This window comes from Arvicanthis niloticus, chromosome 2, assembly GCF_011762505.2.
Source record: "Arvicanthis niloticus isolate mArvNil1 chromosome 2, mArvNil1.pat.X, whole genome shotgun sequence".
Lineage (NCBI taxonomy): Eukaryota > Metazoa > Chordata > Mammalia > Rodentia > Muridae > Arvicanthis > Arvicanthis niloticus.
Genome location: NC_047659.1, coordinates 36,973,248 through 36,986,474, shown reverse-complemented (window position 1 = coordinate 36,986,474; position 13,227 = coordinate 36,973,248). Strand labels below are relative to the sequence as shown.

Genomic DNA, 13,227 nt, shown 5'->3' with positions numbered 1-13,227 from the left:
CCAAAGTGAAGGAGAAGCCGGGAGTGGCCTGGTGTGCCACCTGCATCTCATTTCTCCCTTGGCTCTCGTGAACATATCCTTTCAGTGAGTGTCCATAACTTTTTTGTATGTTCCTTTCTTGGGTGTCTCTTTGGATTGTGGTTGAATGGATAGAAAAATAGCTAAATGGATGGATCTGGGACATTGAAGTACCTCTAAATAAACAGAGCAGGTATTTGTAACTTTAAATTTTTCATTCATGCATATGTGTGTTGCACATACTTGTGCTCACATGCATATGTGTGCCCTAACAGGCTAGAAAAGGGCATTCCTAGGCTAGAAAAAGGCTAGTTACCCTGTGGCTGGGGTTACATACATGTGGTTTTAAGCCACCTGATAGGTGCTGCTGAGAACAAACTCAGGTTCTCTGCAAGGGCAGCAAGCATCCTTATCTACTAGTCTGTCTCTCCAGCCCTTTCAGCTTTCTTAAGTACAAATGAGACCCACCCCTTCGTATTTATCCATTGACATAACCAGCAATAATAAATGTCTACAGAGTGGCCATACTGTAGGCACTGTGGACATGGTGACAAAACAGACAGGGAGGAAAGACAGGCAGTCACTACACTCAAAACAGCTAAACGTGCTGTAAGCAGAAGCATGGTGTGGTTGGCATAATGCAGGCTTACTTTCTGCCAGGGGCAGAGCACTGTCTGGGAAGCCAAAGGAGTGTTTCAGCTTTTTTTTTTTTAGAGATTGTTTGCTGACTGTCCAGTGGTGGAATTGTAGGGTCCAGCAAGTGCTGTGGTGCCGGAGGGATTAGAGATGGCTTCCCTTTGGCTCTCCAGTTGGAAACAATAACTAGCACTGCTCTTTATCCTCAGATTCATAAGGTATGAGAGCATGCCTTCAGAGTGTTCCTTCATAGTGCTGACAGTGCTCCTACTGAAAGAAACCCCCTTATGTATTGTCAGATGTTGTGGGTTTACATTATCCGACCCTGTGTTCACAGCTCCTACAGAACCTTTACTGTGCAAGTTTGCGGATGGAGGACAGAAGAAGAGACAGAACCCAAACAAGTACATCCCTAATGGACGGCCATGGCCCAGAGATGGAGAGGTGAGACTCTAAGGCCTTCCTTGAAACTTGAGTGTGGGTGTGTGATCCTGAGCACTCTCATGGAAAGCCCCGCAAGGCTGGGCTGCCACGATTCTGAAACAGCCCAGAATAAGCCTTCCTGCTGGTGCCATTCCCTCAAGGGTTGACAGCAGCTGTCTCTGTGCCGGAGTTACTGGATGCCCGTTCCCCAGGAGGGCAAGTAGATGAAAGGAACCAGCTACACTGTGCTTAGTAAAAGGATAACTGAACGTATTGTGAGCATAGAGGGTTTCAGTTTTATATAGGTTTATAATGTAAACCTTTTTCAATAGGTTTACATTAATAGTTTTCAAGAATCTGTCCTTAACATTGCAATAAATAGTATATTTGTCATTGAGAATTTAGTTTTATATTTTGGGTTTTTTTTCTTACTGAAAAAAATGTTGTGCCATACTGATATATTCTTATCATGGTTTTCCCTCCTCACCTCCCTCCACACACCGCTTTTGAAGCAAACAGACAATCTTTTGAAGTTTTCTTTAAACAAACAAACAAAAAGAAATTTTTAACTTTAAATTTTTTAATGCAACATGGGGCTTCCTCTTCCTTGTATTTATTTTAATACAGTTTTATGTTTAAAGATATCATAAGGAACCTGGAACGTGTGGAAAAATATCTTGAACGTGTGCTGTCCAGTGTCAGCCACATGGGGCCCTCTGAGTGGTGTCTGCCTATTTTACTGGAGAGATTGGTTTCTGTTTAATTTGCAGTAGCTCCCTGCAGAAATGGCTGCCATGTGGGGCAGCACAGTACAACTCCCACTTTTATCACATGTGACTTTTACCATCTTATGTTTTGGGGAGTCTACAAAATGCAGCTTCACACATCTCCTTCCTAGAAGGGTTCTCATGGTTTTTTCTGCTTCCTTCCATAAGGCTGGAATGACACTCACTTATGACCCGACTACAGCTGCTCTACACAACGGGTATGTCTTTAGGATAAATACATCATGGCTTGAGGGACAGTGAAGGTGGAAGGTATCAGACTTTGTTCCATGAATGATTCCATTGAAAGGATTACTTAATAAAGGCTTTTGTGTTTGTTCTAGATTTTATCCTTCACCATACAGTATTGCCACAAACCGAATGATCACTCAAACTTCTCTTACACCCTATATTGCATCTCCTGTATCTGCCTACCAGGTTTGTACCTCAGGACTTGTCAGCAGTGCACCATGCATCTCTGCTGCATTTTTATATGTCTTCAAATTCTGAACAGTTTTTTAAATGAAAATCTAAGTCAAATTGGATGCAGCTTGGATACCTAGTTTGGAATAAGCTGCCTTTCGTTTGGCACAGTAATTTGCTTTTCCTTATAGGAAAATGTAAAGCCAGGGAAGTGGTTGGAATCATCACATGGTTCTAGGATTGGGATAAACCCTTGTACTTTCTCCATCACATGTCCTAGAAATTGAATCTTTATGAGAGTCACAAAATGGAGAGTGGATGTGGGTTCCTGTTTTCTTTTCTTCACTAGCTAGAAGAGATAAAAGGAACACAGAGATTGTCTCTATTAGGTAACATGAACTGATGCAATTAAGATTTCAGGTCCTTCCCTGACCAAAAAGCAAGAGGTTGTTAACTCCTCTTCTGTTACTTTGTGAGAAGGCTTTACCTTCAACCAGGCATGAACCCTTGTTAAGCACCTTGTCCAACACTGATCAGATAGTATTACAGGGCTAGCAAGGCCAGTGTGCCTTTCTCTTCCTGTAACAGAGTCTTCCCCACAATGATGTATGGCCTGGACCCAGACAGGAGCACTGTCACTGAGTTCAGTTACCGACCTACAAGAGAGTTCTCTTCTGTTGATTGCTGGGGTCTTGTGTGACTAAACCCTGGGGTATTCTTGTTTTGAAAACTGAATTAGATGTTGTAGTCCTGACGTCAGGGGTTAGGGGACTACAGCATCTGATCTAACAGCTATATTGTTTGATAGCAACAAGCCTCAGTTTCCTCTTCTTTAAAATGGGGATAATAATGGCTTCTGCTTTATAAACTAGAGAGAGTTCCGAGCACCTTAAGAAAATAAAAAGAGCTCCACCTCATACTGATGTATCACTGATAGTAAACATGCAGCAGCAGCATTGCATGTTAGTTACACTTCTTACTAATGGCCAATGTGAGACAGTGTCAAAGTTATGAAAATAACATTGAAAAAGAGAAGGGATTGTATACTGAAAGCAAAGTCTCACAGCATGGCCTCCACCTTCAGACTTTAGTTTCTTTTCCTCTCCCAGACTCCACCTTCAGACTTTAGTTCCTTCCCCTCTCCTAACCTCCACGCCTTTCCTTTCCTTTCTTCTCCTTGTTACCTGACTCTGAAGTGTCAGTCTTCTAGGCACACTATTCATTTATTTATGTCTCTTTAGCTGTTTAGAAGTTGAGATTTTTGTCTTTTCTTTGTTTCTTTGTGAGAACAAGTGGATACAACACATTTCTTCTCAAAACCAGTGTCTATAACTGATATTAAAATGTAGTCTTTGATGACCTGAAAATGACCGTCTGTCATTTCTGTATCATTAAAAATAAGGGCACGTATAAGCTCACTCTTAAGCAAATGAAGACTGTATTACCATGTTGCTATAGGTACGCCAGCTCTTAATCCATCTGTCTACCACTGACTTTTCCTCTTTTAAGCCATTTGGCTCATCAACCATTTTATGAGTAAAAAGTCAGGAAGCCAGTGTTGGTAACCAGCTGGACATGGCTAACTGCAGACAGCCTGTCATTTCAAGGATTCATTTTCTCCTGGGGGAATTCTGTGGTTTTGTAAGACCCGTGTGGAATTTACTCCATTTGCCTGACAGTCAGAGGCATAACCTCTCAGTCAGTGCTGAGCAGGAGTCAGGGCATGAGCCCCAAGTAATCTGAGGTCCCTTTAAGTTGTGTGCAAAAGATGTTACCTATGTACGGTTAGTTTGGGATGGGCGTTCTGTTTCCTCGGGTTTTCAAAGAAGCAATGGTAAGAAGTTAGTAGATTATTATTCCCATTTTATAACTAGGGAACATTGAGGAACAGAAACTGACAGTGGCTACTTTGCTGCTGAAATATAAACATGGGATTAGATGTCATAGCTCCCTAACCCTGTAATACTTTAAGTGCATAGGCAGTTATGGCCATAGAAGCATACAGAAGTGGGGGCATCTGGCCCAAATCGGGGTTTCCAGGGAGCTGAGTGCCTCTCGTGATACGTTCGTAAGGGCCCACACTCATTGGAGTTGGCCTTCTTCACTAAACCACCATATGCTTATGCAGTTGGATTGAGAAAGTGGCACCTGCGAGAACCCACCAGTACCCCAGTGGGGCAAGGCTGCAGTCCAGATAACTGAAATGTTAACAAGGCAGAAGCACTTAACTTTGGTCTGCCTTAGGTGGCAAAGGAAACCAGAGAGAACAAGTATCGGGGCTCTGCTATCAAGGTAAATCACACTACATTCTTTCCCCATGACTCTTCCCCGTATTCTCTCTGTAGACTCTCTGAAGTTAACACTCAGGGACAGAACACAGGAGGGTGCTGATAAGAACTGGAAATCGAAATGTACCTTAAAATCCCATAGACCTTGAAAAGCCGTGGGCATCAAGATGCAGACTCAACTTCTCCGTGGCAGGATGGACATTTCTTTCCCGCCACCAAGCCTGACCCTCACATCGTATTTCTCAGTTCAGAGGGTTACCGTGTGGATGCCCTTTTAACTTAACTGTTGGCCTTGAGATCTTCTATCTCCCATTTGATATCCTAGGTCTGCATTTCAGATACTCTTTTCCTCGATAACTAGAAATTGTTGAGGACTACGCAAAATTGCCAGTCTTAACTTTCCTTATTATCAGAGATTGTGTTTGGTTATGCTTAATGAATAGTAGAATAGTCTGTGTGCACTGTTGTGAGGGTTAGCGTCTAACTAAATGTTCTATGATTAATCCTCATCCATAAGTATTCCTAAAATGTAGTTCATACCTTGATTATAACACTTCACTAATTTGGGTTGTTTACATGTTTATTTCCTTTGCGTAGACAGTCTCTTTCTCAAGGGTGAAGCCCCTCCGTGCCTTACCCTTACTGCTCCCTGGTGCCTAGTGTTCCTTAAGTATGCACCAAGTGGGCACACTGACATTGGTTCCAAATGATTGCTTCATCTCTAAGTTTAGAGTGACCAGTTTGTCAAGAGTTCTAACTGCCTTAACCTTTGTAATTGATAGTATTGTCTCCATATCTTCCTTCTGTAGATTTTTTTTTAACACAATTAAAAATTCTGGAGAGTAAAGATTCTTTTGGCAGCAGAAATCAGTGTTTCTTTTGAAATCCTCCCTTTTCTAGGTGCAGAGTCCTTCTTGGATGCAACCTCAACCATACATTCTGCAGCATCCTGTAAGTTTCTCATGTCGATGACTTTTTGTCCTCCAAGTAAGCTGTGTGTGTAGCTTGTTGAATGAAAACTCCGTACCAAATATGGTAGAGGAGCTGGGAAAACTCAAGCATTGAATATGAAAACACTCCAGTTTATTATGAAATTTAGCTCACCTTCCTCTTAAAATTATTTATAGACATTAATTTTTATATAAGAGCTTAAAATACATCCTATTCTCTGCTCATGCCAGGTTAGCAGGATACCATTAACAGAGTGACCAGATATTTTGCATTGCATAGAAAGAAATACCTCTTCCCCCTTTTATATTTTGTAATTCAGACATAAAGTTCAGATCCAGACAGAGCTTTTCATCAGTGTCGCTTGGCCTGTCTGTGGAGTGGGTAAGCGCCAAGACAGCAGTGCATTCTGTAAATAACAAACATGACTTCTTCATCGCGTTCAACATTTATTATCCTGAGGTGTATAACATCATTTCTAGCATTGTACTAGACCTTTTTATACAGTATGTTTTATACAGTCAAAAGTTCAAAACAAGTGTGTAGAAGAAACTCACGAATCAGTCTAAGAATGCCATGGTAACACACAGGGTTGCCGCAGAAAGGCCACAGATTTGGCCCTTTGGTTTCTAGTTACCAGTGCAAAATAGGCATTCTCCTATGCAGGACACATCACAACATTTATAATACAAAACCTAGACCAAAATGGGGATTCCTCTCATGATTCTTCTACATGGACACTGAAGTGTAGGAAAAAGAGCGATCGAGAACTAACAAGTTACTGGGCAGGAAATGTTGAGAGAGCCTTCCAGACACAAGTAAAATGTGTCATGTACCTGCTCTTGTGTACACATACACACACACACACACGTTCATAAATCCACACATCCTGCATGTGGATGTCCATGACATGCATCCCACATTCCCATGGCAGTCTGTGTCCTGAAACTTCATGGTTAATTTCATAGAAAGCTAGAAGTTAGCCCACTCTTAATTTGGAGACTCCTTAGTATGCAGGAGATGAGGGATAATCTAGATTCTGATAATCTAGATTTCTAATCAGTCTTATTACTCTGTGCTTTTTGATGATACACTCTTAAAAATGAAATGTATACTATTTTTATTTTTGGTGACTTTTAGAGGCAAACACTGCATGTATTTTAATTTAACTGTTTGGGGAGATCTGTGTTACTTTCCTCCACCCAGATATAAACTATATGAAACACTTTGTTGGTGCCATGAACTGGAATCTGATTATCAGCAAATACCAGTGTGTTTTGGGACAACCAGCTACAGTGATTCCCAAACCACGTTTTCATATTCATGGAGTTCAACAGAGTAGTTGCTTGCTATAGCAATTGGGTGATTGCAGAAATGAGAGGGAATGTAAAACCCATTGATTGTGTAGAGAAATTTAGACAGATGTCCAGACAGTTCAGTTTTAGGTGATGTATAGTCTATATAGCATGATGTAGCCATTAAAACTGAAGACAACAAGGCAGTTACCATTTCTAGTAGAAAGCTAAGTTAAAAACAAGAACCCAAAGTAGGAAATTGCTCGTATTCTCTGCTGCAAAGTCCAGCTTCCAGGTAGAAGCTGCTTACAGTGGTTCTGTTAGAAAAACCGAATTATGAGTGGTTTCTTCTTTTTCTTGCCCTCTGTTTTCTTACACACATTTAATTTGAATTTTAATGGCAAAAAAAGTTCCAAGCAAAATAAGTGAACAGGGAACTGGGGTGGAATTACTTCTGCTAACTGAATTGGCTTCCCAGACCTGGAACAGGGAGTTCTGAGAAATACGCAGTAAATGAAGAACCCACTCCTGGTCCTGACTACTTAGTCTTTAACCAGATGACTCTCCATAAACAAGCTGCACTGTTGGCCGTGTTAACTTTGTGGCTGTAGAAAACAAAAACTAGCCTTTTCTCTTCTTTTTCTTTCCTTTTTTTTTTTTTTTTTTTTTTTTTTCCTTCTTTTAACATTTGGCAGCCCTTATAGTCAATGGTCCTGAATTTGTTTTGTGTTACAACCCTTCCTGCTGGGCTTTCTGGCTTTACAGTTAGGTCAAGTTGAGCACACAGATTTCTGTGGGATGAAATAACAGTGTTATTTCCTCTTAACCCTTTTATGAAAGTTTGAGGGAAACAGTCTGGAAGATTTAGGGTAGTTGCTTGGGATAGCTCTCGCAAGCTGAGGGAGGTTGTGTTTGCCTTAACAAAGGGTTCTCCTTTGCAAATTGTAGCTGCAGAATCTCAATTCTTTCCCCCCCCCCACCTCCCCCCCCCCCATTTGTCTTCTGTACCTCTTCCCTTCCCTTCCCAGGGTGCCGTGTTAACTCCCTCAATGGAACACACCATGTCACTACAGCCTGCTTCCATGATCAGCCCTCTGGCCCAGCAGATGAGTCATCTGTCACTAGGCAGCACCGGAACAGTAGGTGGCAAATTAATATCCTGTCTTTCTGCAAATAGGAAAGTGAATTAAAGCATGTGTCATCCCCAGTGAAAGGCCAAGTTGGGGGATAACAGTGATTGTGTCTGACCCCCATCTGGCACTGATTTCTACAAAGTAAGATGGCACTCAGAAAAATCTTGATTATTTGATAACTTGTTAATCCATCTCTGAGTCCCTCTCGCTCACCCACACAGCACCCATACATGCCCATGTCTAGATTTTGTGACCCATGTTACAGGTCACAAAGGGGAAAGATGCAGGCGTACATGGTGGGCAGGCAGGTGGTGTCTGCTCATTCTTTTATGCAGTGTTGCAGCCCTGAATTCCAGCTCCCATAGGGACTTGTTTTCCTACACTCCAAGGGATGGGTTGGGATCTAAGGCTGAGATAATACTAGGCTGGCTGGCAGCTTGGTATTTGTAGTGTAGAATGTAAAAGATGGACAGAGGCATTCAGTGCAGCCTGTGTCTATGAAAGGCAAAGGGTACTGTTTTCCCTCTTACTCTGAAAACCAGCCACAGCTTCTCATGAAAGTGAATCCAGAACAAGGCTCAGCCCAGAAGCAGGCCCCAGACCCCACCTGCCTTTGGGAAATGAGACTGCTGGAATCGTCTAAGTATGGCTCACTGGCTTTATCCATAGTTTTTTCAGGTCTCTCCCTGCACAGACAGTATGAGGTATCAACTCAGGGAGTGACCAGGAAAATAGCATGGCCTCTTGAGGAGAGATGTTTCTGATACATTGATGATAACTAAATTACTGCAGATGAGAAACATTAGTGACCTTCACATGGGCACATTGTTTTGTTGTTGATAAATTCAAAGAAACACCAGGTTTTCAGCTTAATGGGTTGAAAGCATTTTCCTTTGCCTTTCAGAAGGTGTATGCAGCAGTTAAGCTTTAAGGGCTGCCCATATAGATGCATTCTTTGAACCTTCTAAGTACTTTATATCCATCTCTGTACCACCACCCTAGTAATCTAACCTTTGCATGGCCTGCCTCTGCATACACTAACCACCTTCACCTTCTCCTTTTCAGTACATGCCTGCAACGTCAGCCATGCAAGGAGCCTACTTGCCACAGTATACACACATGCAGACTGCGGCGGTTCCCGTTGAGGTTGGTATAGAGCATCCAAGTGGCCTCTGTGGCAATGGGTACTTTTACATCTGAGTCATCTAAATAGAACAACAAAAAACGGTTATCAAGAGTCAAATAGTTTAACAAGGCACACTGACACATGCCTGTTATCCCAGCGCCAGGGAGGCAGAAGCAAGAGGATTGACGAGTTCAGGCCAGCTTAGCCTACATAGCTAGACCATCCTTCAGAAAAGGAAAAACAAACAAACAAATATTTACATAAAGAAATGGATGTAGAAAGAGTATGCACTTGGTACTATTTTTTAACTGTAACATACTCTCCCTATGCAAATTAGTATTGCAACATCCAGATCACATACCTTTCCAATCTTGTAGCAAAATTAGTATTCCAACATCCACGTACCAATCTTGTTAACACATTCCGTGCCACTTCAAGAACTGTCTTGTTACCCCAAAATGATACAGGCACATTAAAGTAAAATTGGAGTTTGCAATTCTAGTCCTAAAGATTGAATCAGTGATAATAATTACAGAAGTAAACCAGTCATAATTCAGATAATGGGAAAAAAAGAAACCTTGCATTTCTAAATTGTAACAAGCATGCAAAACCATACCTGTTTCTATGGCTGACTTCTCTTCATTATGATTTTGGAATATCTTGTATTTGAAGAAGTCCAATGTCTGAATTATGGTTAGACAGGAAGCATAGCATTTACCTGCAAAGTTGCCTCAAGAGTCTCGGGAAGTTACCGGTCTAGTTATCTGACCTGGGAGGCAGATCCCAAAGGTTCCTGAGAATTGTGGTTGTATTCTTTACATGATCATACAGCTTTGAACAGCAACTACCTGAACCCACAGCTTTTTATGTGCAGTTCTTCACAACATGAAGCCACCCTAACAGTGGAAAACAAAAATTTTCTCTGTAACTACTTCAGCAAAGCCTGACCTATGACTCTTCAAACACAATTTGAACTGAGATAAGGCAAAATATCCAAAGGGCTTTTTGTTTTTTGTTTTTTGTTTTTTTTTTTTTGGCCTTATTACTGATTTATTCTTATTTTAGTAGAGGTACAGTCAAGGCCTCTCATATGCCAGGCAACTCTTCTGCCACTGAGCTATGTCTATGACCCTTTTAAAGTCGTGACCTCACTCTGTAAGCCAGGCAGGCTGTGAACTTGTAACCCTTCCGCCTTCCATCTCAAGCCGCTGAGGTTACACGCCCCGCACTGCAGGCCCTGCTTCCATTTACTGAGTTGATGGACATTTTTCAGTGTATAAGTATTGAGATTGTGAGGTATAGCTGATGCCTTCTGAGGGGTGGGCCTACGACACACAACATATACACCCTGTGTCTCAGACTCCAAAAATCTGAAAATAACGGAAATATAAACTTTATGTGGCTCCAAGGAGACGAAGCCAAGAGCTTTCTTTGATCAATATTTAAGTTAAACATTTGGATGGGAGGTTCTTGGGGGTCTGTCGTATTTCATCTGCATTAAGGCAGTGATGAGACTTTAAAAGCTCTATTTGACTTTTAAGAAATTCTCTTTGAAGAGTGTTTGTATTAAAGTGTATGTCCTTGGACTCGGGCCGTAGCAGCAGAGTTAAAATTTCCTTGCTAACCTGTCTCATGCATTCTGCTCTGTTGTAGGAAGCGAGTGGCCAGCAGCAGGTGTCTGTGGAGACGTCTAGTGACCATTCTCCATATACCTTTCCACCCAATAAGTAACTGTGAGGTATGAGGGAAAAGTCTGTAACTGCAAGGCTCAAAGGAAGCACTCTGGGGCACTGTTATCAATCGATGCTTAGAACAACTCAGATCTAATGTGTTTATGAATTTCTAGATTCTGTCTAGATAACAAACAATGCTTTATATTGAAATAAAATACGTTTTTCTCTACCTCAAAATTCATAAAATCTGAGGCATCATAGAACATACTGGGTCCAAAAAACTGTCCTATCAAAGAAACATCTTCTACCATGTTGCTTAAATACTAAGGAAGATAAAAGCGTAAGATGTTGCCTAGTTAAGTCTCTCATGATCAGCAACATCTCGGCTATGAATCCAAATTATTAGCATCCTTGGAGCAAAAGATTACATTAGCAGCTCTCACTGGAGTCACAAACTTCAAACTTCACTCTACCATGTGTATCTTAGTCAAATAACTATACGGAATCCAGTTTCTGGACTGTCTGGTAACGGTATGTGTTGTTTGTTGGTCTCACCAAGTCACCCTTTGAGACCCATGTGTGGAGTTGGCTGTGGCTCCCTTAAGGAAGAAAACATTTTGCAAGTCCCAAATTTGAAAAGTAGACTCAAGAAATTGAAAGCGATCCCCAGGTCCCCAGTTTATGTCCCTCCGTCTGTCACCATGGATGAGCACCGCCTTCATCTCTTTAGGACAAAAGATGACGAAGCACTGCCGCCTGTTTATTAAATCAGCAAAGACATTGGTCTTTTATCTTTCTCTTCCAGATGTACCGAAGGGAGTTCTTACATGAAGAAGGGTGTGAAGGCTGAACAATCATGGATTTTTCTGATCAATTGTGCTTTAGGAAATTATTGACAGTTTTGCACAGGTTCTTGAAAACGTTATTTATAATGAAATCAACTAAAACTATTTTTGCTATAAGTTCTATAAGGTGCATAAAACCCTTAAATTCATCTAGTAGCTGTTCCCCTGAACAGGTTTATTTTAGTAAAAAACAAAAACAAAATGGAAAAAAAAAAAGGAAAAAAAATCAAAGATTTTTATCAAATATAATGATGCAAAAAAAAAAAAAAAAGAAAAAGAAAAAAAAAAGAGAAAAAGGAAACTTCAATTTTCTGGGTATGCACAAAGACCACAAAGACTTATCCAAGTGCATGACCAGATTTTTGCGGTTTTGTTCATTTTATGTTTAATTTGTCTTTTTTTTTTCAGCTGTATGAAATGGGCTTTCTGAAGTTTCAATTGTCTGACTTCACCCATGGTGTTCCGTGCTTGCAAGTGTCGCTGTAATTCAGTGTTGGCCTCACTGTCTTTACTTAGCTTTCCATTTTTCTTTCGACGTAGTGTGAAGTGTCTTATCCTTTTCTATGAATTCCAATTTGCCTTAACTCTTTTGATGCTGTAGCTGTTTCAGTAAAGTTAGTTCAACCTAATGATGTAGAATGCTTTGACCAAATGGGCTGGTCTATTACGCCTTGTAAAACAGCAGCATAGGGCTTTTAAAAGGTAGTCAATAAAAGTTGCTGAAATTTTGGCTTTTTTAAATATGTAGTAGGTGTTTTTAATGATTTTTCACATAACGTGTAAGGTAGTGAAGTGCAAGGAGGGAAGACTTTTTGTGTGAAACACATTTTCTGACTGGGGGACTTTTAATAGGGTAAATTGTTTGTAAGGCTGTACACTGACAGTTTCCCCTGATAGTGTGACTGATTTAGGATATCTGCTGTATGATGCAATGTAAAGTCTTTTTTGCCTTTTTTCAGGAAGAAAAAAAAAACTTAATGTTCTAGATTTAGTGTAGGTAGCTTTGGGATTGGGGGCTGGGGGGGGAGGGGCGGGGGAGGGGAGTCACCGAATGTTTTGTCCTTTATACTAACGATAGTGCTTTAGAATGAGAATCATACACTTGCGATCTGAGAAACCGATGGAAAAAAAAATGGTGTTGTTGCTGTTAACTATATAGTTAGTGAAAGCTCAAAGTAAGGATTTCTCTTCAAACCTAAGCTGAGATATGAACAGAAGCAAACCGATTGGCTACTAGCTCTTTCTTTCTCTCTCTCTCTCTCTCTCTCTCTCTCTCTCTCTCTCTCTCTCTCTCTCTCTCTCTCTCATTCTCTATTAGGTAAATTTGAAAAACTAAAAAAATGACTTGGCACTTTTAAAGGTAACTTCACCAAAGACCGACGAGCCAGTAGCCAGCAGCTCCACCTTGTCTCAGCGTCATACCCTGTCTGCCCTTTCTTTTTGCCGGACCAGTTTGCGGTTAGGAGAATGTGCCTTTTTTGTACCTTTGCATTAGGTTTTATAATTTTAACTGATGTATGGACTCACAGAGACAAAAAAAAAAAAAAAAAAAAAAAAAGCATGAAGGAAGATTTGAATCCAGGCAGTGCCGCCCTCTGATGTCATCACTACAGGTGTTTGCGTGTAAAGAAAACCAACTTTGAAACTATGAAATT

The 13,227-nt window shown here is 40.9% G+C and overlaps 1 protein-coding gene across 4 annotated transcripts in view; it reads left to right on the top strand.

Moving 5' to 3' along the window:
- Positions 1 to 11,757, top strand: part of Rbms1 (RNA binding motif single stranded interacting protein 1) — a 205,330-nt gene extending 193,573 nt beyond the window's left edge. For 2 of the 4 annotated variants that reach the window (XM_034494257.2, XM_034494263.2), the window contains exons 7-15: positions 992 to 1,098; positions 2,013 to 2,062; positions 2,186 to 2,279; positions 4,509 to 4,556; positions 5,453 to 5,503; positions 7,824 to 7,934; positions 8,994 to 9,074; positions 10,708 to 10,792; positions 11,533 to 11,757. In XM_034494257.2, the coding sequence (XP_034350148.1) occupies positions 992 to 1,098; positions 2,013 to 2,062; positions 2,186 to 2,279; positions 4,509 to 4,556; positions 5,453 to 5,503; positions 7,824 to 7,934; positions 8,994 to 9,074; positions 10,708 to 10,785 (620 nt within the window). In that variant the 3' untranslated portion in view covers positions 10,786 to 10,792; positions 11,533 to 11,757. The remainder of the gene's footprint in view (positions 1 to 991; positions 1,099 to 2,012; positions 2,063 to 2,185; positions 2,280 to 4,508; positions 4,557 to 5,452; positions 5,504 to 7,823; positions 7,935 to 8,993; positions 9,075 to 10,707; positions 10,793 to 11,532) is intronic. The other 2 variants (XM_034494260.2, XM_034494261.2) reach the window with 1 other exon arrangement.
- The last annotated feature ends 1,470 nt before the right edge of the window (positions 11,758 to 13,227 follow it).